At 63.9% G+C, this 22,090-nt stretch overlaps 2 protein-coding genes across 8 annotated transcripts; both read right to left on the bottom strand.

The window, feature by feature from the left end:
• Positions 1 to 13: 13 nt before the first annotated feature.
• Positions 14 to 6,034, bottom strand: SRPK3 (SRSF protein kinase 3). 2 transcript variants are annotated; one of them, XM_020891823.2, is made up of 15 exons: positions 4,573 to 6,034; positions 4,374 to 4,501; positions 4,131 to 4,239; positions 3,899 to 3,986; positions 3,526 to 3,613; positions 2,853 to 2,959; positions 2,601 to 2,766; positions 2,471 to 2,496; positions 1,859 to 1,988; positions 1,543 to 1,782; positions 1,355 to 1,455; positions 897 to 1,004; positions 752 to 821; positions 577 to 669; positions 14 to 464 (listed from the first exon to the last, which is right to left on the bottom strand). In XM_020891823.2, the coding sequence occupies exons 1-15, from the start codon at positions 4,695 to 4,697 to the stop codon at positions 280 to 282; spliced, it is 1,764 nt and encodes a 587-aa protein (XP_020747482.2). In that variant the 5' UTR covers positions 4,698 to 6,034; the 3' UTR covers positions 14 to 279. The 2 variants fall into 2 exon arrangements, with proteins under 2 accessions (XP_020747482.2, XP_070319046.1); XM_070462945.1 differs by lacking the exons at positions 2,853 to 2,959; positions 3,526 to 3,613.
• A 100-nt stretch (positions 6,035 to 6,134) lies between these two features.
• Positions 6,135 to 20,938, bottom strand: PLXNB3 (plexin B3). Of its 6 annotated transcripts, none has more exons than XM_070462943.1 (36): positions 20,850 to 20,938; positions 19,619 to 19,732; positions 17,119 to 18,217; positions 16,301 to 16,480; positions 15,729 to 15,857; positions 15,548 to 15,648; positions 14,983 to 15,112; positions 14,700 to 14,856; positions 14,501 to 14,609; positions 14,307 to 14,421; positions 14,099 to 14,224; positions 13,910 to 14,026; positions 13,551 to 13,644; positions 13,293 to 13,462; positions 12,981 to 13,132; positions 12,650 to 12,755; positions 11,954 to 12,084; positions 11,599 to 11,775; positions 11,300 to 11,492; positions 10,957 to 11,199; positions 10,704 to 10,865; positions 10,459 to 10,610; positions 10,215 to 10,315; positions 9,887 to 10,134; positions 9,559 to 9,737; positions 9,320 to 9,386; positions 8,742 to 9,069; positions 8,530 to 8,633; positions 8,344 to 8,440; positions 7,915 to 8,093; positions 7,617 to 7,777; positions 7,239 to 7,386; positions 7,039 to 7,103; positions 6,894 to 6,969; positions 6,742 to 6,816; positions 6,135 to 6,486 (listed from the first exon to the last, which is right to left on the bottom strand). In XM_070462943.1, the coding sequence occupies exons 3-36, from the start codon at positions 18,151 to 18,153 to the stop codon at positions 6,382 to 6,384; spliced, it is 5,712 nt and encodes a 1,903-aa protein (XP_070319044.1). In that variant the 5' UTR covers positions 18,154 to 18,217; positions 19,619 to 19,732; positions 20,850 to 20,938; the 3' UTR covers positions 6,135 to 6,381. The 6 variants fall into 6 exon arrangements, with proteins under 6 accessions (XP_070319044.1, XP_070319043.1, XP_070319041.1 ...); XM_070462942.1 differs by having other exon boundaries at positions 17,119 to 18,162; XM_070462940.1 differs by lacking the exon at positions 20,850 to 20,938 and having other exon boundaries at positions 17,119 to 18,162; positions 19,619 to 19,783.
• Positions 20,939 to 22,090: the final 1,152 nt, after the last annotated feature.

The following is a 22,090-nucleotide window of genomic DNA, read 5'->3' as shown; positions in this document are numbered from 1 at the left end:
ATGGACGCGGGTGTTTCAGGTCACACTTTATTAAGAAAAGAAACAGCACACTTCCCATTCAGAGGGCCCCTCTGTGAGGGTTGGGGGGCAGAACACATTCTGAAAGGCCAGGGCCTGGCCCCAGCAGATCCCTCTGTCCTGCCCCTCCCAGGTGGGTATGAGAAAGCTCCCACTCAGCAGGGTGGGCAGGAACTGTCCTGCTTTCCCTGAAGGCACTGGGGGCCAGGGGGTTGGGAGGGAGCCGGGCCTGCCCCAAGCTGCCCAAGGTGCCCGCGGGGCCTAGGGATTGAGCCAAGGGTGCTGCAGGCAGTCGGCTGCGCTGGCCCGCTTTTCGGGGATGTATTCCATCATGGGCAGCAGGAAGGCGCTGAACTGCGTGGCCTGCTCCAGGGGCCACTCATACTTCTCCATGAGCACCTCGTACAGACCCCAGTGCTTGAGGTTGTGGATATGCCGCAGCTCCCCTGGGGGCAGGCCGGCACACCGCAGGTCAGCCTCCGCCTGGGAGGCCTATCATCTGACACCCCTCGCTGGCCCCCAAGTTCCCACCCCGCCTCTCCATCCAGGTGGCCCCACCTCTCCGGTTGAAGAACTCCCGGGAATAGCGGCCCGAGAGGGCGAAGGCTGGGGGGATGTCTCCTAGCAGCTCCACGATGTGGGCGATGTGGTCTGTGGACAGAAAGGGAGCCAGGAGGTCGGCCAGGCAGCCGGGAGGTCCCAAAGCTGGACCCTAGGGTTCGCCACCTCCTACCCTCATCACGACTGTAGTCTTCTCCCGAGTGTGGTTCGAACAGGTAGTCACCAGTGGCCAGCTCAAAGGCCTGGAAAGGGAAGAGAGTAAGGTGGTTCGCCCCAGTGAGTCTGCCTGGGTGGGGGACAGCTGCAAGCAGACATACCATGCACGCCGTGCTCCAGATATCAGCCGGGGGCCCATACTCGGCGCCGATCAGCACCTCCACAGCCCGGTACTGCCGCGTCTGGATGTCCTCGGTGAAGTGCTTGTGCTGGAGGCAAGGCAAGCCCAGGGGAGGGGCTGGGGCCAGGGCTGGCCTGCCCTTTAGTGGCCCCCCACGTGTCTCCCACCTCCTGTGGGCCCATGCACCCCAAGAGCATCATGGGGCTCGCTCTGGGCATCAGGGGCCCCCCTTGTCCTAAGGGCCTGGCAAGGTGACCTGAGACTGAGGCCGGCCCCTGCACCATGGCTGTCCACACCCGCCCGTGGGCCCAGTCCTGCCAACCAGGTGGGAGAGGTGCTGTTTTGGGCTCAGCCTTGGAACTGCAGCCTGAGGCAGGTGTGGGGGTCTAGTCAAGCCCTGGGGACCAGCGTCGTTCATAACAGGGTGCCTGCTCATACCACCCAGCAGGCGTTGCCCAGGTCTGCGATCTTGATCTTGATCTTGTCTGCATTTTGGGGCTCTAGGGGGTTCACCAGGAGGTTGGAGGCACCAAACGGTGCTGGGGAAGCAAGAGAAGGGAGATTGGCTGAGCTGGTCAGACACTGGCCTGGCCCTACCCACTGCCCACTGTCCTGGTCCCACTTACTGCTGGGGGAGAGGAGGCCGCCAGCCTCCCGCTGGTTGGATGAGCCTGAGAGGATGGAGCACGACGCGGGGGAGAAGAGGGAGCCCGAGAAGCCTGAGGTCTGGGAGCCCGGGCTGAGGCTTCGGTTGCCCCCAGGGGCCGGGGACGAAGAGGCCGGTGAGGGGTCAGCCCCTGCGCCGCCCAGGTGGCAACCGGAAGAGGACGTGGAGCCGCTGCCCGCCTCGAGTCTGGAGCCGGAGTCTGGGGAGACAGGCAGAGGTGCTGAGTGGGCAGCTGGCCCCGTGGCTGCTGGCCCGCTCCCTGCTCCCATCCTCACCCTCGGCCTGGGCCGCGGCCTCCATGGCCTCCAGCTTCTGCAGGTCACGCAGCCGCTCCTCCAGCAGCCGCTTCTGCTGTTTCCGCTTGCGCCGCATCTTCTTCCTCTTGTTTTTAGACAGCTTCCCCGTCTGCCGAGAGAGCCAGGGTCAGCCCGGGGGTGCCTGGAAACCAGCCGCAGAGCAGCCCGAGCCTGTCCACGGGGCCCCCCACAGGGGACAAGGTCTGTGGGTCCCAGGACTCCATGGCCACCAGGACGTGGTCCTGCCACCTCAGCCACCTCCTGGGTCCCCTCCTGCCCTCCACTCTCAGAGCTGGAGGCCAAGGAGGAACCAAGAAGCCTCTGGCTGGGCACCAGCCTCCCCTGGGGCCAGCTGTAAACACATTGTCCTTCTGTGGAGGTGGTGGTGAGCCCCAGTGGCCACTAAGGGCTGTTTAGGGCTTGTGGCCCCCTCTGTATCGCCCTCATCCAGGCCACCTGGCCTTTTGGAAATGCCCCTGCAGGAGTGTTGGGCAGTGGGGAGAGTTAGGGAGAAGGGGGAACCAGAGGCTGAGAAGTGAGCTCTGAGCAGATGAGAAAATGAGGCCTAGAAAAAGAGGCAGCCCAACTTACCAAGACCTCCTGGGGGGCGGTGCTGACTGTGGTGGAGCAGGCAGAGCCGGGAGGAAGAGAGAGGAACCGAGACTCAGGTTGGGGCTGAGGCCCACAGGCCCCACCCCAGCCCCACGCAGGATCTGGGTACCTGTGGAGCGGGATGGGGGTGGTGCCCCTGACTGTTGCCACTCTGTGGCCTCAGCGGCCAGGCGCCGGATGTAGGCATCCCCCACACACAGCAGGATGTTCTCGGGCTTGATGTCCGTGTGGATGATCTTGCACTTGGTGTGGAGGTAATCCAGGCCATGCAGCACCTGGAGAGAGCCAGTCCTGAAGTCCACCCACCCTTCCCTGGCTGCCTGCCACAGGGCTCTTCCTGCTGGACTCAGGAAGAGCTCACCTGCCTCACGATGCTCTTCACACAGGGCACGGGCAGGCCCTGGTAGTTGGACTTGATGATCCACTTGAGTAGCTGGTGGCCAAGGACCTCCAACACCATGCACACATCTGGGGCCAGGAGTGAAGGGCAGCTGCTGGGCATGCAGCTGGGGCCCAGGTCCTGCCCACCCTCAGCTGGGGTGGGGGTGCCCCGAGGCTCAGGCAGCATAGAGCTGGGTCTGGGAGGTCCTGTATCACCACCGTCCCAGTGGTGCTTTAGTGGCCCTGTCACTCTCTGGTGTGCCAGTTGGCACCATACTTTCTGTGGTCTTCCTAGGGACAGGGCACTGGAGGAGTAGACAGAGGTTTCTCAGAATAACCCCAGTCCTGTGCCCAGGTCTGCCCAAGAGCCTATTGACAGCCCCTCTGAAAGGGAAGGCACACAGAGAGGGTTCCTCCCACTTGCAGGTAACCTAGCCATGTGTTGCCAATGCCAACCTGGTTATCTGCTCCACCCCCCCAGGCCCAGACACAAACCCCTGAAGTGGTGGGGGTATTTCATAGACTAGTGTCTTTGGAAGGGATAAACCACCCATCACACAGATCAGCAAACTGAGGCCCCTGGAGCCAGAAGGCACCAGCCAGTTAGCTCCTGCTGAGATGCCACACTTGCTTGCTCAGCCTGCAAAGGATACGGACTCCATTAACCCCTGAGATCCTGAAGTCATCGATGAGCTGGACAATGGTTTCTCTTTTGGGGTCACTGGGGTCACTGTCTCGGACCTGCATTAAAACCCAAGGGGCCACAGATGGCTTCAACCTGCCCCTCACCGGCTGCTCCCCCGGGGCGGGCGGCCCCTTCGGCCCCCCTGTCCCACTGTTCTTAGGCCTCACTGGAATAAAAGCTTCAGGCCCGCCCTCCGGGTCCTCCCCCTCAGCTGAGCCAGCTGGAGCCTGACCCTGTGGGCACCCCGCCCCGGCCCGCAGAGCCCGGCAGGCCTTGCACCCACATTGCCAGGCCCCAGGCGGCTCCCAGGGAGCTGGGAGTGGGTAGGGGAGGCGCCTCACACATTTCAGGAGCTTGATCTCATCTACAGCTGTCTCCGTGTAATGCCCCGCGCTCTTCACCACTTTGAGAGCCACGAAACGCTTGCGCCTGCAACACCGAGAGCCGCGTCAGCCATGGGCACCAGGCAGACACATGGGGCCCTCACCATAGCCGCAGGCATGCCCAGGGGCAGGATCCCAGCTGGCATGGAGCCTGGGGTGGGGGGAGGTGGGTGGGTGAGGGAAGACTCACTGTATGTCCCAGCAGAGCCAGACGGTGGAGAAGTGGCCCCAGCCCAGCTTGCGCACCACGTGGTACCGCCCATTGAACAGGTCCCCGATTTTCACAGGGTAGTAGCCGCCTGGGGAAGGGAGCCCACAAAGGCCGCTGTGGGTGGTGCCTCGCCCCTGCCCTGGCACAGCGCAGCCCTGCCGGGCCCCCCTGGACCACGTGGGCGGGCTCCAGGCCCCCTCCTCCTCCTCCCCAGGGCCTCACCCTTGCAGTAGTCCTTGGGATCTTCCTGCTCCTCGTCATCGGAGCCCAGCAGCCCCTGCAGCATCTGCGCGGGGGCGGCAGGGGCCAGTTCGGAGCCAGATGATTCAGGCCCGCAGGAGGCCTGCGAGCTGTGGGTGGGGCGGGCAGGCAGTGAGCGCGCGGGCCGCCAGGGGCCCCAGGCAGCCTGGCCCAGCCTTACCTGCTGCTGCTGTCGCTGTCGCCACCGCCGCCACCGCTCGCGCTGGCGCTCATTCTGGCTGCGCTGCCCGCAGCTCCGGTGCCCCGGGCGGCCCCTCCTCTGGGGCCTGGCCGCAGCCCGAGCATTTATAGCCTCGGCCGCTGATCTCACCCGCCTTTATAAATAGCCTCCCAGCTGCTCAGCTGTGGGCAAGGTATGCAGCGGGGAGGGGGCGGCGCGGTGACGGCGGCCCTTGAGGGCCCGATCCCCCAGGACGAGCCCCCTGCCCCCATCCCAGGGCTGGCTGAGGGCGCCGCCGCGGGAACACGGTGTGCCACTGCCTCCCCGGGGAACTCCCTGGCACCCTAGGACCACCACACCGGGATGTGGTGACCTGGACCCCGGTCTAAGCTCCTGCACCCCAGGACTGGCAGAGGGCGCTGTGGAGTGGCCATGTGGTGGTGAGCTGGTCCTCAAACTGGAGTCCCGGGACTCCAGAGCCTGCTGAGGGCCCTGTGGGCAGGGTGTCCCCTCTCATATGCTCTTGGGCAGCGGCCACAACTGCAAACATGCTCTAGCTTCTGGCTTGTGTGAGCCTGCCCAGAGGCGACCCCAGCCATTCTCGTGGATACCTCGCTCCCTGGCCATTCTCAGTTGGGTTCCCACTTTTGCGATGGGTCCTGGAGCCCCAAGATGCGGCAGCCCAGTGTCCTCTCATCCCTCCACATGGCATCCCTGAAGGGCCCTGACCAGGCATGGGTCGGGGCCGTGAGGTCTTCCCACCGGAGGTGCAGGCCTGGGGGCTGCCCACGTGGGACCCCAGCGCTACACAGCATCCCTGTGGCTCCCTAGGTCCACCTCTCCCTTCCTCCCTGGCTCCAACAAGTCTATGTGTCCACGTGGGACGCACAGGGAGGTGTCCACCCTGGCCCTGCCCTCAGGTAATCCTCAAGTGGGAAGCAAAGGAGCCCATGACTCTAGTGGTCTGGGTCACATAGCCCTCCAAACCCTGTGACCATGGGGTGGTAGCCAAGGGACCAGGTTTTGAAGAATCTGGTCCCCCAAAACGGGGTGGGCAGGGGAACCTCCAAAGAGTGAGCAGGACACTCTGGAGACTTCTGTGGCTGGTCTTAGCTGAAGACCGGCTGTGGGTGTGGAAGATGAGGTGGGGCGGGGGTGGTGCTTAGGTGATCGAGGAGCCCATCAGAGCCTGTGGGCACGGGTGTGGGGTTTCCGCAGAGGGTCATGGGCACTTTGGCTCTTTAGAGAGAACACGCTGATTGCTCCTGGGAGGGAATGGAGTCAGAACAGAATAGAGGGAGCTTGGTAGTAACTGGTGGTGATCCCAAGATGGGACACACTTGGTTCTACATCCCTGTACCAGGAAATAGTTGGGAAGGTGCAGGTGGGTATAGATGGTGGCAGGAAGGCAGGGGCACCTTTCCTGCAGGGGTCATGTGAGGGAGGAGAGCAAGGCCTTGGGGTCCTCTTTTCAGCATGTGGCAGAACTTATAGCTGCAGGCTGGGGGCTAGGCCAGGGCATCCAGGAGACTCATGGGGAAGGTGGGGCTGGGGACTGGGCGTTTTCTAAAAAGACATGTTTGTGTTTTATTTCCAGATGTGATCCTCCAGCAAGCATATAAATACAGTGGGGGAGGGGGAAGGATTGCTATAAATTAGAAAGAAGCCCCCAGCGGTGCGGCAAGGAGGGAGAGGGGGAGGCCCTCCCACTTTGTGCAGACCACGCCTGGGTCACGGGCTCCATCCAGGGCTCCATCCTGGGTTGAGTGTGGGAAGGCGTGGAGATGGCGGGTCCTGCTGCTGCCTGACTCACAGATCGGTCACCTTGTTCTCTACCAGCGCAGCGATCTGCTGTAGGCGGCAGGCCAGTTGCATCTTCTGGCCCACAGGGTCTTCCTCCAGGGCACCAATGATCTACCAGGGCAGAGGAGGTAACCCCGCCTGAGGCCTCGGCCTCTGACCTGCCTCCATCTCAGTAGCAGGCTGGGAGCCAGACCTTCCTAGGGAATCTTCCTCTGTGAGGATGCCGAGTCCCTTCCCCAGCCCCGGGCCCTTCCACTCCTCTGCCTACACTGGACCTGGACACTCCTGCCCCCAAGGGAGACTCCTGGGGCCTCCCTCTGGGCTCTGGAGGCACGTACCTCTCCCCAGAGCGCCCCCAGGTCTCACCTGGTCGTAGTACCTGTGGATGTGGGTGTAGAGTTCTTGCAGAGCTTGCAGGCAGTGGGGAGCCGAAGTGTAATTCTGGGGGCGGCACATGGTGGGTGAGGCCCCAGCCCAGACCTTGAGCCCCCAGCTTCCCCCTTCCCCTGTGTCCTCACCCCCGAGAGCTCAGTAAGAGCCGAGTTCATCTCCTGGTAGCTTGCTGGAGGGCTCTGGCGGATATCAGAGTAGTATCTGCAGAAGGGCACAGAGTTAGGGGCAGGCAGCCCCAGAGGTCCCTCGTCCATGTTGCCCAACACCTACCTCTCTACCATCTGCTTGTAGCGAGGGATCTCCCGGGCGTAGAGCAGTTTGTTCACTGGGGAATCCTGCTCCAGGCAGGGTGGGCGTGAGCGGGGAGGTGCCCCCTCCTGGCCCCATGCCCCATGGGGGGCCAGCCCAACCCAGGGCTCAGCACGGAGCCCTTGTGGCTACCCCCCCAGCCTGCCCTCCTTGGCTCTCACCCGGCCCACTTTATGCTCCGAGACTGTGCAGGAGTCCATGAAGGTCTGGGCGATGACGGCGAGGACCGCGTCCACGTTGTCTGACACCCGCACGTCAAAGATGAGCTGCGGGTTCTTCAAGGTGTTCACCCAGAACCGCAGCAACAGGCTGGAGACACAGGCCGGCGGTGGAGTGAGGCCTGGCCGGTCCAGCACAGCTCCTCCACCTGGACCCCAGCGGCCCTGAGCTGCCTCGGGAGCTGGCCACACTGGGGCGGGGGGGTGACTGGCCACCCAGGGTGATGGCCCCTAGGCCTGGGCTCCTGTCCTGACTGCACTGGCAGTGTCCTGGTCTCTCTGGGACTCATCTGCCCAGGGCCAGGCCGGCAGGCAATGCACCTGTTCGTCTTCCAGATGTGCAAGGTCTCTGGGTCCTCAATGCTGTGTTTCTCGGCCAGCTCATCCAGGAAGTCAAACAGGTACTTGACGGCGATGGGCACGGGCCGGTTAACGCTGAGGATGGCTTGGAAGGTGTCATCGACAAACTTCTGCAGCGTGCCCTAGAAGGCAGGGGATGGGGCAATTCTGGGGGGAGATCAGGGTGGGGGGCCCTTCAAGCTGCAGCCAGCCCCATCGTCCCACAGCGTCTCCCCAGGTCTGTCCAGGTGCCCTTGCTGAGCCTCCCCGGGGGCCCCACCTTCATGGACAGCAGGCGTGTCAGGTAGATCTCCGGGATGGCCTTGGCCCGCACTCGCTCCCGGTCCCGGTCCCTCAGGCTGCTCCGCCGTGCCTTGGCCACCTCCGGCTCCTCGGGGGTTTTCACCAGGTGCCACAGACGGATCCCACCCTCCTCGCTATCCTCCAGCATGGGGGTGTCTGAGGGCGCAGAATCTGGGCCTCAGTCCTTGGCCCCCCCACCCCGCACCCATGCCACCAGCCGGGGAGCTCCAGCTCGCACCCAGGAGCTCCCCGATGGCGACGCACTGCCACCCTTGTCCACCCGCGGGCCTGGGCCCAGTAGGGGGTCTTGGCTTCCCCGCTGACAAGGTGTTGGGAGACCCAGGAAGGATCGATGGCATGGCCTTGAGCTCCTGGGGGCCTGTGGTCCCAGTGGGACCACACTCACTCTCCCCCGATGGGCAGTTGGGGGCCAGGCTCTGGGAGATGACACCTCCTCCGTTGTGCAGCTGGGGGATGAGCCTCACCGTGGCTCCATCTGGGACCTGGTGGGGAGGGGGGCAAAGGCTGGGCTTCTTCCCTTGCCAAGCCCAAGGTGGGGGCCTGCCCCCCCCAAACCCCACCTGCCGGGCACCTTGTAGTGCTGCAGGGTGTTGAGTCTCTTCCAGCGGTTCTGAGTCACTGACGTCACGTCCTCATCTGACAGGGTGAGGTGACCCGCCAGGCCCGAGCGCCACTCTGGGGGTGCCAGGAGGGGGACCCAGGGGAGCCAGTGAGCCCACAGCCCATTCCTGCTGGGCAGAGCCGAGCTGCCAGGGGCGATGAGAGCCTGGGGCGAGCCCTCACCGAGATCCAGGGTGTGCGCCGAGGGCCTCTGGGAAAACGGGGTGCCCTTGTAGATCTGATCCAACACCTTCTCCTTGACCTGAGTGATCGTGTCCGTGTCGAGCACCCGGGTGGGGATGTGCAGTGCTACGTTGCTCCTTGATGGCCCGCCTGGCCCCGGGCCGGCCAGCACCATCAGCGTCAGGGCCCGGAATTCCACGTCCTCCCGCAGTAGGCGGCTGTCGTTCAGGGTTCGTTTTGCCTTGCCTGTCACCGCGTCCACGGGGCCCTTATCCACCTGGTACTGGATGGCCCGGAGGAGCATGTACATTGGTTCACCAGCCACCTCCTGCAAACATCAACCCAGGGATCGGCTGGCTGCGTGAGCTCACAGGGGCAGCTGGCTATGTGGAGCCAGGGCAGAGGGCGGCCCACACCAGCGGGCTTGGCTTCGCATGCGGCCAGGGCCAAGGTTCACCACCTGTCCCTTACCGACACTCTGCCCTTGTGCCCGAGGCCCCCTGGGAGGGATCGGGCCACAGATCAGGGAGGCCCAAGGCAGCAGCCCCAGCATGGGGTGAGGGGAGAGGGGCTCTCACCCTCAGGAAGGCGTACAGGCAGATGGACACCCAATTGGTGAGCAGCTTCTCCGCCATGGTCTCCGTCCTGCGTGGAGCAGGCCCCAGGTCAGAGGGGCTGCTGCAGGACTGTCTCGTCCCCCACCCAAGGCCAGTGGCAGAGGTCAGGCAGGGCTGGCTTGCCCTACCAGTGGCTCGGGACCCAGCTGGCTGCCTGGGACTCCCCGGGCCCGCCCAGCCCAGAGCCATCCAGGGCCAACCTGCGTAGCATGAGCTTGGGGTTCTTGCGCACGTAATGGGAGGCCAGGTCACTGAGCAGCGTCCTCATGATCTCGGTCAGGTACTCGAGTTTGCTGTGCAGTGCCAGGGACAGCAGCGAGGCCACGTGGCAGCGGTCCCGCTGTGAGAAGCTGGGTTGCCCCTCCAGGGTGTGGATGAGCTAAGCAGGAGTTGGGGGGGGGGGCACGGGTGCTCACTCGGGAGCCCGGCAGCCCACTTGGCCTCCCACCATGCGGCCCACGCCTGCTGACCACCCAGCCTCCCTCCTTGCCCCAAGCCCTCCCCCCAGCCTGCCCGAATGGCCCTCACGGTCAGGAGGAAGAGCTTGCTGTTGAGTAGGTTGGAGAGCTGCATGAGGCCCTGGTGCACGGGTGCACGGTGACCCTCTTCGCCCAGCCCCTCGACGGCCGGCTGCAGGGTGCCACCACCACGCCCGGGGAAGAGGACCCGCTCGGCGTAGGTGCGGTAGTCCACAAAGGGGATCCCGCTGGCCTCCAGGTCGCTGCTGAGGTCAGTCATCTCTGTCATCAGGTCTGCAGGCCGGGAGCCACCTGGGTCTGAGCTCGGGAGCGGCTGTGCTCACTCCCTGCCCCCGCCCCGCCCCGCAAGCCCAGCCCCGCCCTGCCCCCTGCCCCACCTGTGAACTCCTTGCGGCACTGGTCACCCACGCCGATCTCCAGGCTCTCCAGCTGCACCAGAACCTTCTGGTAGTCTCGCAGGGCTTGCTTGCTCTTGTGCCTGCCGCCGGGGTACCGGGTGTCAGCCACACCAGCCGGCCTGCCTGGGCGGGGACCCCCAAGCCCAGATGGCAGGCTGTGGGGAACCTTTGCCAGAAATGAAGAGGGGACTGGCCTGGACAATGGCGTGTGTGTGATCCTCACCTGTACATGAGGGTCAGGAGGAGCACGGCAGCGATCAGCAGGGCTGCACCTATGCCCAGGCCCACCTGGGCCTCCACGGGGAAGGCAGACAGCACGGGTTCCACCTCGTACTGGACTGGGCCCAGTGCCAGGCGCACGTTGCCCATTTGCACCTGGGGGTGGTGGGAGGCACAGGATTCCTGAGCTCTGGCTCTGATGGTTCCGGCTGCCCACGCCCACGCCTGCGCCTGCAGTCCCAGCCTCACCACAAACTGCAGCAGGGTGCCCGAGCCGTTGCTGGGCTGTGGGACCCGGGGGGGCGGCTCACAGTACAGGTGGGTGAGCGTTAGTGTCTTCACCAGGCACTCGCCATCACCGATGTGCACGCGGACTTCCTCCTTGCTGATGGCCAGGTTGAGGCCCTCTCCCTGGGAGACCAATCGCAGGCCTGAGTGGAGTTGCCCAGCCTGTGTCCGCAGGTCCCCCCCGCCCCTCAGCACTGCTGGCCGAAACCCTGACCTCCACATCGAGCACGTGGCCTGGCTTGAGGCGGTAGGGGCCAGTGGGCCCACCCTCGCGGTGGAGGGGGGTCAGCCGAGGGTTGGGCTGGTACAGGAAGTCCTGGCCCCCACTGGCGCTTGCAAAATCCACATGCACGTTGTCCAGGCTGAAGAAGACCCGCCGGGGGCTCGCCATGTCTGGCACCGCGGGGCTCCGGCAGAGGAGGAGGGTGGACGAGTTGATGGAGCACACGCTGGAGCACTGGGAGGGGGCAGGCCGAGACCCCGTGGGGTGAGCTGGGGGCTCCTGGCCCACTCTGACCCCTTGCTGGGCACAGCCTCGCCTGCCGCTGCAGGCTTACCTGCAGCCAGCCCCGCTCCAGCTTGATACAAGCCTGGGGGGCAGCAGCTGGAGCCTTGCAGCCGCTCCTTGGGGTTGGGTCCTGGGACTGCAGCTTCACAGCCGCCCCCTCCGAGGTCTCCAGCCACACGGATAGCAGGGGCTGCTGTACCACGTCCAGGCTCGTGCCCCTGACTCGGATCAACCGCCCGCCCCTGTGCGGGGATGAGACTCAGCACGGTCCAAGCAGTCCAGCCCCGTTTTGCCACCCCACCCTGTTGCCAGGGTGCACGGGTTGCCCCAAGTGCACCAGGTCCTCACCCCCGGAAGCTGACACTGGGCTCAGCTGCCACAAGCTGGGGGTTGGCAGTATAGTGGAAGGGGCTGGCGAGTAGCAAGCGCTGGGCCTGGCCGAAGACCACTCGGACCACCGCGTCTCCTGGGATAGCCTGGGGCATGGTGTGGCACACGATGGCCTCAGGACACACCGGCTCCTGGCTGCAGGGTGGGGAGTGGTTTGGCACCTTGGGTTCGAGCCTCGGCCTGGCCAGCCTGCCAGAGACCCACTTTGCCACCAAGGGCAAAGACCCCCCACCACCACTGTACGCCAGGGGAATCGGGCCTGTCGAGAGCACCCCCAGCTGGCAGCAACCAGCTGGAAGCAGGAGCCACTTACATAGGGCAGGGTTGGCTGCCCACAAAGGCGCTGATGTTGCCTCCTGTTTGGAGGTGCTGTCCGTGGATGGTGAGCTGGGTTCCCCCTGCCTGGGGGCCCCGCTGGGGACTCAGGCTCAGCAGGACAGGGTCCTGGGAGACAGGGCAAGCTAAGGCAGGCATAGCCATCTGGCCTGGCATTTCCTCACCTTGGCTCCCGTCCCTAAAGTCCTGTGCCCCGCTGCCATGCCCCACCAGGGTGTGGGGCTCTGGTCCCCTCCCTGTGTCACCTTGCCCTCAGCCCCAGCTCTAAGCCCTAAGATGCTGTCACCTCCTTGGGGATCTCCTCATCAGTTCATCGGGGTGCTGTCTGTGCCAAGCAGCACCCCCGATGTGAATCGGCCCTGCCCCCCATTGCTCCCACCCTGGGCTTCCTGGCCCCGGAAAAGGCCCTGGGCAGGACAGGAGGGCTCAGGCTGGCGCCTGGAGGCATCTCTGCTCTCCTGCATCCCTGTGCCCTTCTCACCCTCCCACCTCGGCCCCCACACTCAGTGGCCAGAATGACCCCTCAGATTATGTGGCTTCCTTCCTGGACAAGAGGCAACTCTTTTTGCTCCCCTTGGGTCAAGTTGGAAGTGCTCACCCAGATGTCACTAGCCTTCTGCCCCTTCTTGCTACGATCCCCCGGTGTGGGCACACACCCTGGGCAGGCACTGACCTGGTAGGTGAAGTACTGGGTTGAGATGCCTGGGGGCCGCCCCTTGATGGCCACTTGGATTGGCCCCATCGTGCGGTTGGGGGCAGGCGATGTGACACACACGATCCTGGTGATGGAAAGCCCATGGCTGCTTACGGGCCCTTGCCCGGAGGGAGCCATGGGGCATTTGCCAGGGGCCCAGCCCCCCTCCCTCTGGTTTATCATCCTTTGGCACATCTGACCCCAGGCCCATGTGTCTTGGTTCCAAAGCCTCCCTTCTTTCTGGGTGGCCAGTCTCTGTGGGCCTCCCTTGGAGGGCATCCCTTCACTCCTGGCTGCCAGGATGCCTCACCGGGTTGAGATGCGGTAGAGAGATGGCTCAGGCCTGCAGGGCCGGCCGGCCACGCTCACGGCGTCCTGCACGTCGGCAAAGTCCCTGCCCAGGTTGGAGCCCTGGATGGTGAGGACCAATCCGCCCTCAGGGGGGCCAGTCAGGGGCTCAACCTGTGACCGGGAAGGATGGTGAGGGAATGCCCTCTACCCACACCCACTGAGGTGGAGTGGGCAGGGCTGCTAGGGCCAAGAAAGTGGGGGCTAGGGGTTGAGGGGAGGAGGCGGGTGGCTAAGTCGTGAGGGGGCGGTGGGTGCAGGTTCAGGGGCTCACAGTCTCGATCCTGGGTGTGGGACACAGTGGTTCCACGGCTCCAGGTGGGCACAGTGGTCCATAGCGACAGGCAGGCTGGCCATGGCTGCACCACAGGCAGCCCAGACTCCCGTTGGCTGCCTGGCAGTGGCTGCAGTCAGGGTGGCCCACGGCACAGTCGTACAGGGTCACTGGGGGGGGGGCGGTTTAGGCGGCATGGTGAGGCGCCCCCGCCAGCTGCACACCCTGCCCTGCCCGCCCCACTGCCCCCGAGCTGACCATGAAGAGTGCGGGCATTGTCCAGCCGCTGGCCCTCGCCCCGGGTGACGTAGATGGGCACTGGGAGCTCCCGCTGGACCATGGAGGGCTGGAACTGTGGGTGGAAGGGAGGGTCAGGCCCGACGCAACTCAGAACCTCCCAAGACCCCCGCCCGCCTCCTCTGGGAAGCTCTTCCTGGCATAGATGACTCCTCCCCCGAGTGCAGGGCACATCTCCCGCCATGGCCTGCCCAGAGCAGGCCTTGTGATTGACAGTGGGCTAAATGGGGCGAGCGAGCCCCCAAGGGCCCAGGACAAGCCCAGGCAGCAGGAGATGTCCAGCGGCAAGTGAGACTGGTGGGGGTCGGGCACCTGCCCACCTGCTGGGCCTGGCAATGAATGAGGCCCGAGTCCCCAGCCACCTCCTCCAGGGACGCTGGCAGCCTCTGCAGTTGTCCGGGAAGCTCCAGCCAGCAGTGGTAGGAGGCAGGCAAGCCCTGGGGGGTGTATGCCGTCAGCAGCCTGAATGCCATTAGCTGCCCCCCGCCCCCACTTGCTGGAATGCTTACCTGGAAATGCTGAAGATTCTGTACGCGGAGGGCCAAACGGCTCTCCCAGCCCACCGGCACCAGGAGGGGGCCCACCAGGCCCTCGACCTGAGGACAAGCCCGCGGGCCACGCACCTGGGTGTCCGCCTGGCCGGAGGAGACCGCTTAGTGCTTCGGAAGGCAAGGGGCCTGGGGGCAGGGGGGCGTGGGGCAGGGTGGATCCACCCACCTCTTGGGTGCTGTAGATGGTCCTCTCACCCTCTGGACAGCGTTCTCCATACACACAGTGGCTGCTCTGGGGGCACCAGTGGCAGCGCCAGAGGCTGCCCACACAAGCATGGCACCTGGGAGGGCAGGGTGCTGCTGAGACGAGGCACTATCTGCGGTCCCCACCCCGACCCCGCAGCCAGGCTGGGCACTCACGGGGCAGCTGCCTCCAGGGCTGCAACTGCGCCACAGTCATAGAAGGAGAAGTTGGTGGCAGCCACGGGCACGTCCTCGAACATCAGGACCAGGGGCAAGGTGATGTGGTCTGGGAGGGGGATGGCATCGGCAGGGCAGGTCAGGTGGCTCCTGCCCCTTCCAGTTCCCGCCCTTGCCCCTCGCCCCAGGGGCCCCTCACCTGTGCCTGGAGGGTTCAGTGGCAGCTGGTCCTGGGGAGGGGTGACGCAGGCCAACTGGGGCCCTTCCACATGAGCCAAGCTGTCATAGTTGCCAAAGGCACAATGGAAGTATTCATCCACAGCCAGGGTGGGCAGCCGGGGTACCAATAAGGTGACCTGGGGCATATGAAAGGAAGCCCAGTAGGTGGGGGCCTTTGGAGGGGGCCATGGGGCTGAGGCAGAGGGGTCCAGGCAGGGAGGGTGTGGGCAGAGGCAGAAGGAGAGAAGGAAAATGGGGCTCACCTGGCCCTGCTCCTGGCGGGGGTGGTAGGCCGGTAGCACACTCTGGATGTGCAGACAGAGGCTGTTCTCGTACGTCCACAGCCACTGGTTGGGCTGGGTTGCCCGCCTGCATTGGCTCTTGCGGGTACACCTGCGAGGCAGGGGCCCAATGGTTCCCTGCATGAGACTCAGGCTCCCTGGGTGATGGGCAGTGAGGGGCATGATGTGGTCCAAGTGGAGTGCAGCAAGTGGGGGGCAGGGAAAGGGACTCCGCTCAGACAGGAAGGGGTTGACCCCGCAGGGCCTGGGGGCTGATGCACGGCCTTTGGCCTTGACTGTCAGTCAAGGCCTGCTGCTGTGGTGGAGACTTGCACATGGACCTGAGTGAGGGGCGCCATCAGGGATTGACTCCTTGGGCTGCCAGGTGGAGGGGAGCTGGAGTGGGCCAGGGGGCACCCGAGAGAGGCCAACAGAGGCCCTGCCCAGCCTGGGGCAGTGTTGGCAAAGGGACACCAACCAGGCTGGGGGAGGTGGACTGAACTCCTGGCCCACCTAGAAGCATTGCAGGCGCAGTGCCCTGACTCACCTGCCCTGCAGGACACACCAGCCGCACAGAGGGTCCTGGGCCTGGAGGCAGCTGCTGCAGTCCAGGAGCTGTGGGCAGGCTGCCACGGGTATCCGGGTCACCTGGACAGGAGGCAGAGGGCAGAGGTGGTAGGTGCAGGGCCTCAGGCCTCGTGTGCCTGGGCCCCTGGGACAGCCCTCACCTGCTGGGACGTCAGCACGTAGAGGTGGCTGCTGCTGCTGTCCACGAGCAGGTCGGGGCTGATGGCCGAGCCCGGGGTCCCCACTTGCTGTGAGTGGTACACCTGGCCTTGGGTGCCATTGAGAAAGACCTGGGGGAGTGGGGGAAAGACCTGCTCTCAAGATGGCCACAGGCCGACCATTTGGGGCAGGTGCTGTCACAGTTGGGGTTCCAGGGGAACCTCCTGGCCCACAGAGCCGGCTCCCATTCCCCACCAGACAGGACAGCTGGGTCAGGCCATGGAGGGTGGGGCAGGCCCCCGGGCATCCAGTGTGCCCAAGCAGCCTTCTCAATTGAGCCTTACCCAACATGCAGACCACAGAGAGGCAAGAGTCCCCTGTTATCGGCTGCGGCTGCCCGTGGGACATCCCTAAGCTACACATCGAGAGGTGGAAGGAGATGGATGCTTCTGTGAGCTATCCCAGGGCAGGAGGGCATCCAGTCGGGCCACTGAGGCCAGGCCCAGCCTGGCAGCATAGAGGTGGGGCATCGGGGGTCTGGCCAAGGGCCGCCTTACCTTCCTCAGGCCCTTACCTTGTGCAGCTGACCTCGGACGTCCCCCAGGAAGGCGATTGTCTGTCCATCTGCCTGGAGGGCCGCAACAGCACTGATGGAGTGTTCGAGCTGCAGCAGAGGCCCTGCCTCCACGGGCTGGCGGCCTGCAATGGGGCTGGGCGTGTGTTCATCACCACAGGGGTATGACTCCGGGGAGTCCTGCAGAGGTGAGGACAAAGGTGGGAGGAATTAGTGCCCAGAAGAGGGAGGCCAGAGGTGCCTTCCCTGGGCCCAGGTCTTCAGTCTGTGGAGGAGGGCAAGGCAGCTAGTAGGACGTGTGCAAGATTGCACCTAAGAGGGAGAGATGAAGAGCCAGGAGACTTAGCCTAAGCTGGCCCTCCATGTCATCCTCTAAAGCAGAGGTCACTGGTGATGGGGAAAGCATCCAGCCACCTTTGGCCAGACAGTGGCTGGATGGCTCAGACAGTCTGATGGCTCAGACAGTGAAAGCGTCTGCCTACAATGTGGTAGACCTGGGTTGATCCCTGGGTCGGGAAGATTCCCTGGAGAAGGAAATGGCAATCCATTCCAGTATTCTTGCCTGGAAAAATCCCATGGACAGAGGAGACTGGTGGGCTACAGTCCATGGGGTCGCAGAGTCGGACACGACTGAGCGACTTCACTTTACCCTTGGCCAGGACGACTTGTGACAGCCGCGGCTTTGGGCTGGGAGATGCTTCAGGTCCACAGAGGGCCAGGGCCAGGGAGGCAGGCTGGGATAAGATAAGGTTGCCAGCTGCCAGCAGGCAGAGTCTCAAGGGACAGGGCAGGTGTGAGGCCTGGGCCCAGTCACTCACGGGCGGCAGGGTGACACAGCGCGACGTTACACCGTATTCCACGGTGGCTTCCTCGGCACCGCTGGGGCCCCGGCCACCCGCCGTGTAGCAGAGGCGCCGGGCCCGCTCCATGCTGGCATCCAGCTCGGCCAGGGAAAAGGCGCACAGGGCCGCCTGCACCCCCCTCGGGCCGGCGGCAAAGGCCCCCAGTAAGGCACCTGGGGCAAGGGCGGCAGCCTGGATGAGCCCATGGCCCCGGCAGCTGAGGGGCACCTCCACGTAGGAGTAGAGGTTGGCGTCCCTCAGGCAGACCCGGGCCACGTACGAGCGATACTCAGCCTGTGCCCGGTCCCCACGGCGCCGAAAGACAAAGTAGGCCGACTGGGCGTCGGCGAGGGCCGCCACATAGCTGTTGTTGTAGTCGGAGAGGTCACCCACCACCAGGCGGCCCAGGCCCTCGCTGGAGAAGGGCTGTGGCCCGGCCAGCTGGCGCACCGTCAGGGGTGGCACCCCCGCTGACAGCTTGCCCGCCAGGCCCCGGGCCACCAGCAGGAGGTCCTGGTCGGGTCCAGACACCACCAGGCCAACTGTGGACACCCCCAGGGTGTTGGCGGCCACGAACTGCCCGTCGCCTGGGTCCTCGGCCCGGTAGAGGAGTTCTGCCACGTCCTCCAGCCGGCGCTTCTCGCACACGCCCTGCCGCACCTGCCCGCAGGCCACCAGCTCCCGGGCCCGCCCGCTGACCAGCAGCAGCTGATTGGTGTTGTCCATGAGCTGGGCCTGCGGGCACTCGGCTGGGTCCCTGAAGGGCACGCAGTCGGGGCTGTCGAGGACGGGACCCGTAATGGCCACTGACTCCAGCTGCAGCTCTGGGCTAAGTTGGAAGAGGCGATTCACCGCACCCACGTAGAGCGCCCCCTGGCCTGGTGCCAGCGCCAAGTGGTGGAGGGTGGTGTTGGGCGCCGAGAAGTGGTGCACCCTGGTTAGGGCGGGTGGCAGGCACAGCAGCGGCATCACGAGCAGCAGGCGGGCACCCAGCAGACACCAGGGTGCCATCTCTGGGCCCTGGGGGAGGCCAGGCAGGAGGGCGCAAGTCAGGGTGGCCGTGGGAACCGAGCGCCTGGGAGCAAGAGGGACAGACAGAAAGGAAGGGAGGGAGAGAAGGGTGGAGAGACAGAAGCAGAAAGCTGGGGCAGACAGAAGCAAAGGGAGAGGAGAGAGAAAAAGTCCGAGCAACTGGGGGACCGAGAGAGGGATGGAGAGTCCCCAGGGGATGACGGTGGGGTGCCCGTGCGTGTGCAAAGGAAGAACTTTCTTCATCTTCCACTTTATATGCAGATCCTACAAGGCTACGAGAACACCCGCAGAAGGACTGAGTCACCGAGAGAGGAGAGACCCCTGAAAGGCCCTGCAGACAGCAAGGGCCAGTGGCCAGGGCCAAGGCAGACAACAGAGGGCTTGGGGGATGGAGAGGAGTGGCCCAGACTGAGCTGCAGGTGCTCAGTGCCGAGGAAGGGGAGGTGCAAGGGACCGAGAGACCACCCAGAGTGCAGGGATCAGGGGAGGCCAGTCCTTTGCCCCATGGCTCTGGCAGCCAGGGGTCCACCAGGGTCCGGTACGGAGAGTGTTTATGGGGATGGAGTATGAGAAAAAACAGGGCAGGGACTTCCCTGGTGGTCTGGTGGCTAAGACTCCATGCTCCCAATGCAGGGGGCCCTGGGTTTGATCCCTGGTCAGGGAACTAGATCCCACATGCCACAACTAAGACCCAGTGCAGTCAAATAATTAAATAAAAACTTAAAAAAAGACAGGGCATAGAGAAGACAGGCAGAGAGTGGGCCCAGGGGAGTGAGAGGAGCACATGAAAGAAAGTTCGAGCCAGGAGTCAGGCATCCCCACCCACTGGCCTGCAGTCATTTGGGGCCCAGACCAGAGGGAACCCACCGCAACCCCCCACGCTGCCCCGGTCCTGTAGGGGCCCAAGGTTGAGCCTGAAGCAGAAGGCTCCGAGTGGGGTCCCTGTTGTGTCTTCCAGCTCACCCCCCAGCCAGGGACAATTAGCCACCTTGTGCAGTGCCCAGGTGACAAGGTGAGGGACACTCGTCACGAGCACCTGGACCCATGGCCTCTCGAGCCTCCCTCCTCCTGAACCTGGGGGCAGAGCCCCAGAGACAGGCAGAAAGCAGATCCTGAGTTGTTGACCGAGGGTCCCACACCGCTGAGGGTGCGGGCAGGCGCCAGCCAGGAGGGCACCTGTGGGCATTCCATAGCCAGCAGCTCCAGCCCCCATGGGCGTGCCAGCTGCTGGGAGAGCCCCAAAGGAAGGTCCCTGGGCCCTTATCTTGGGGGCACAGACAGGAAGGTCAGGCCTGCCTCGGGGACTGGGCCATTTCCTCTGGAGCCCGGTATCAGTGGCCGTGTCTGGGGCGGATCTGAGGCTAGAGGGCTTGCAGCTGGAGGTGCAGGGCAGGGGACCCCCGGGCTCCAGGCTTCTCTGTGCTCGGGGGATTCAGGCACTTACCCTGGCAGACGGCAGCAGCAGAGGCATCTCCCGGGCGGCGTGGCACACACCTCCTGGGTTCAACTGCCCTGGGGCAGTGGTGACGGGCACAGGATGGCTGTAAGGGGCATTGTCCTGAGTGGGAGGGAGACAGTCGAGGCTTGGCCCCATTCACATTCATCCCGCGGGAGGAGGGGGCCGGGGCCTGGCAGGCGGGCTCCCCCACAGCTGGCAGCTTTGTCTCTGCCCCAACAATGTCCCTTCTGTCTGGAGGCCCAGGCCAGGGACCCACTCTCTGGTGTTCCTAGTCCCACATCCAGGCTGCCCTGACCCGGGGGCTCCCTGTCACTTCCCACCCTCAGGGAGACACCCCCCTGGGGATCTGGGGACAAAGGGGGCAGAGTTGCCTTCAGCCAAAAAAAATGAGACCCACACAGCCAGTTCTCCGATGCCCACCCGGTGCCAGCCACCAGGCTCCTCCCCGTGTGCCCCCAGGGATCCCTGTGAAGGGCCTGGAGGAGATCACGGAGCACCCCCCCACCCCCGAGGGTCAGCCCCTGCATGGGCAGCCTCACCCTCCACAGCCTTGGCGCCTGGCTGGAGGCGAGCCTTGGCCCTCAATGGCTGCCTTTGTCCAGGCCAGAGGCAGGGGAGAGGCCGGCCAAGGCAGCACCCCCTGCCAGGAGACCTCCCCCTAAGCTTCCAACTCCCCACCCCCAGGGACTGGCAAAGTCGTGCCAGGTACAATCTGGTGCCAGCGGAGGGGGCCGTGGCCAAGAGGATGCACAGGAGCAGATGGGCACTCAGCCTTCAGCCTCGGGTGGGGATGAGACTACCAGCAGGCGGCTGGCTTCCCATGCCAGGCTCACATGGCCCCGTCTGCACGCCGAGGTGACAGCGTTCAGGCCCTGACTGTGGGGCAGGATCTGGTCAGGGTCCCCCTCTCGCCTATGGTGTGCAACCGCAGCAAGCTCCAGGGCACGGTGGCAGTGGCAAGGCTGGCAGCCACCTGGCTGGACTGGTTGGGTGGCTGTGGGGGTGGGCAGTGAGGTGGGCTGCTTCCCTACCTCCCGTGCCGTGCCCCCTGGCCAGAGGCACCAGCTGTCCCATTTGGGGCCACAATGGGAATCTTACCACCCAGCTTCTGGGCCACCCTGCTGGCCGGGGTGAGGAGATCCATCCCCTCCACTCCCCCACCCTTGACCCAGAGGCCCCTGAACCCTGTGCCTGGCCAGCCCCGGCTCCTGCCTACCTGGGTGGGGCTCCTGGCTGGGGCCGAGGAGCAGCTGGCAGTGCCAGGAATGAGTCCCGGCCTCCCTCCCCACAATGCAATCGCGCCCAATCCGCCTCATCCCAGTGGCCTAGCCTGGGCAGTCCAGCCCCTCCGCTCCCGCCCCTTTGCCCGACGCCTCAGGGCAGGGCACTGCTGCCCTCTGCTGGCTTCAGTGGGCATGGCGAGGGGGCCGGCTGCTCACTTGACCAGAGGAGATGGTGACCTCCCATGGCGGGACTGGCCAGCATGCAGTCCATAGCCTGCCATGAAGTGCCTACTGAGTGCCAGACACAACCCCGGCACTGGCACCGTTCAGAGACAAAGCCCACTGCTGTCTGTCTCAAGACACTCCCGGATCTAAGAGGCATAACTACCTACCAGCAGATGAGACCCCAGCTCTTCTGTGGACGGCACTGTGGGTCACCAAGGAGGGGGACTCAAGTCTAGGGGTGCTCAGATCCTCTAGATGTACAAACTGGGTTTAGAAAAGGCAGAGGATCAAATTGCCAACATTCGTTGGATCATGGAGAAAGCAAGGGAATTCCAGAAAAACATCTACTTCTGCTTCATTGACTACACTAAAGCCTTTGACTGTGTGGATCACAACAAACTGGAAAATTCTTCAAGAGATGGGAATACCAGACCACCTTACCTGCCTCCTGAGAAATCTGTATGCAGGTCAAGAAGCAACAGTTAGAACCGGACATGGAACAACGGACTGGTTCCAAATTGGGAAAGGAGTATGTCAAGGCTGTATATTGTCACCCTGCTTATTTAATGTATATGCAGAGTACATCATGCGAAATGCTGGGCTGGATGAAGCACAAGCTGGAATCAAGATTGCTGGGAGAAATATCAATAACCTCAGATATGCAGATGACACCACCCTTATGGAAGAATGTGGAGAGGAACTAAAGAGCTGCTTGATGAAGGTGAAAGAGGAGAGTGAAAAAACTGGCCTAAAACTCTACATTCAAAATACTAAAGATTGTGGCATCTGGTCCCATCAATTCATGGCACATAGATGGAATACAACGGAAACAGTGACAGATTTTATTTTTGGGGGGCTCCAAAATCACTGCAGATGGTGACTGCAGCCATGAAATTAAAAGACACTTGCTCCTGGAAAGAAAAGCTATGAGAAACCTAGACAGCATGTTAAAAAGCAGAGACATCAGTTTGCTGACAAATGTGCATATAGTCAAAGTTATGGCTTTTCC

The sequence above is a fragment of the Odocoileus virginianus genome, unplaced genomic scaffold (assembly GCF_023699985.2).
Source record: "Odocoileus virginianus isolate 20LAN1187 ecotype Illinois unplaced genomic scaffold, Ovbor_1.2 Unplaced_Scaffold_18, whole genome shotgun sequence".
Taxonomy (NCBI): domain Eukaryota; kingdom Metazoa; phylum Chordata; class Mammalia; order Artiodactyla; family Cervidae; genus Odocoileus; species Odocoileus virginianus.
Note: the sequence above shows the minus strand (reverse complement) of the source record. Positions and strands in the feature narration are given on the sequence as shown.

Bases quoted from the DNA above. Each gene is read 5' to 3' on its own strand.
- PLXNB3 (XM_070462940.1), bottom strand. From the start codon at position 19,768: ATGGGGCCAAGCCTCGACTGTCTCCCTCCCACTCAGGACAATGCCCCT. The intron at 10,866-10,956 runs GTCAGGGTTTCG...TTGGTCTCCCAG, and splicing joins GCCACGTGCTCGATGTGGAG to GGAGAGGGCCTCAACCTGGC. The intron at 6,487-6,741 runs GTGAGACCTGGG...CTGCCCTGGTAG, and splicing joins TCCACAGGTACTACGACCAG to ATCATTGGTGCCCTGGAGGA.
- SRPK3 (XM_020891823.2), bottom strand. From the start codon at position 4,697: ATGCTCGGGCTGCGGCCAGGCCCCAGAGGAGGGGCCGCCCGGGGCACC. The intron at 2,497-2,600 runs GTACCCAGATCC...GCTCCACCACAG, and splicing joins ACCCCCATCCCGCTCCACAG to TCAGCACCGCCCCCCAGGAG. The intron at 1,783-1,858 runs GTGAGGATGGGA...CTGTCTCCCCAG, and splicing joins GGCCGCGGCCCAGGCCGAGG to ACTCCGGCTCCAGACTCGAG.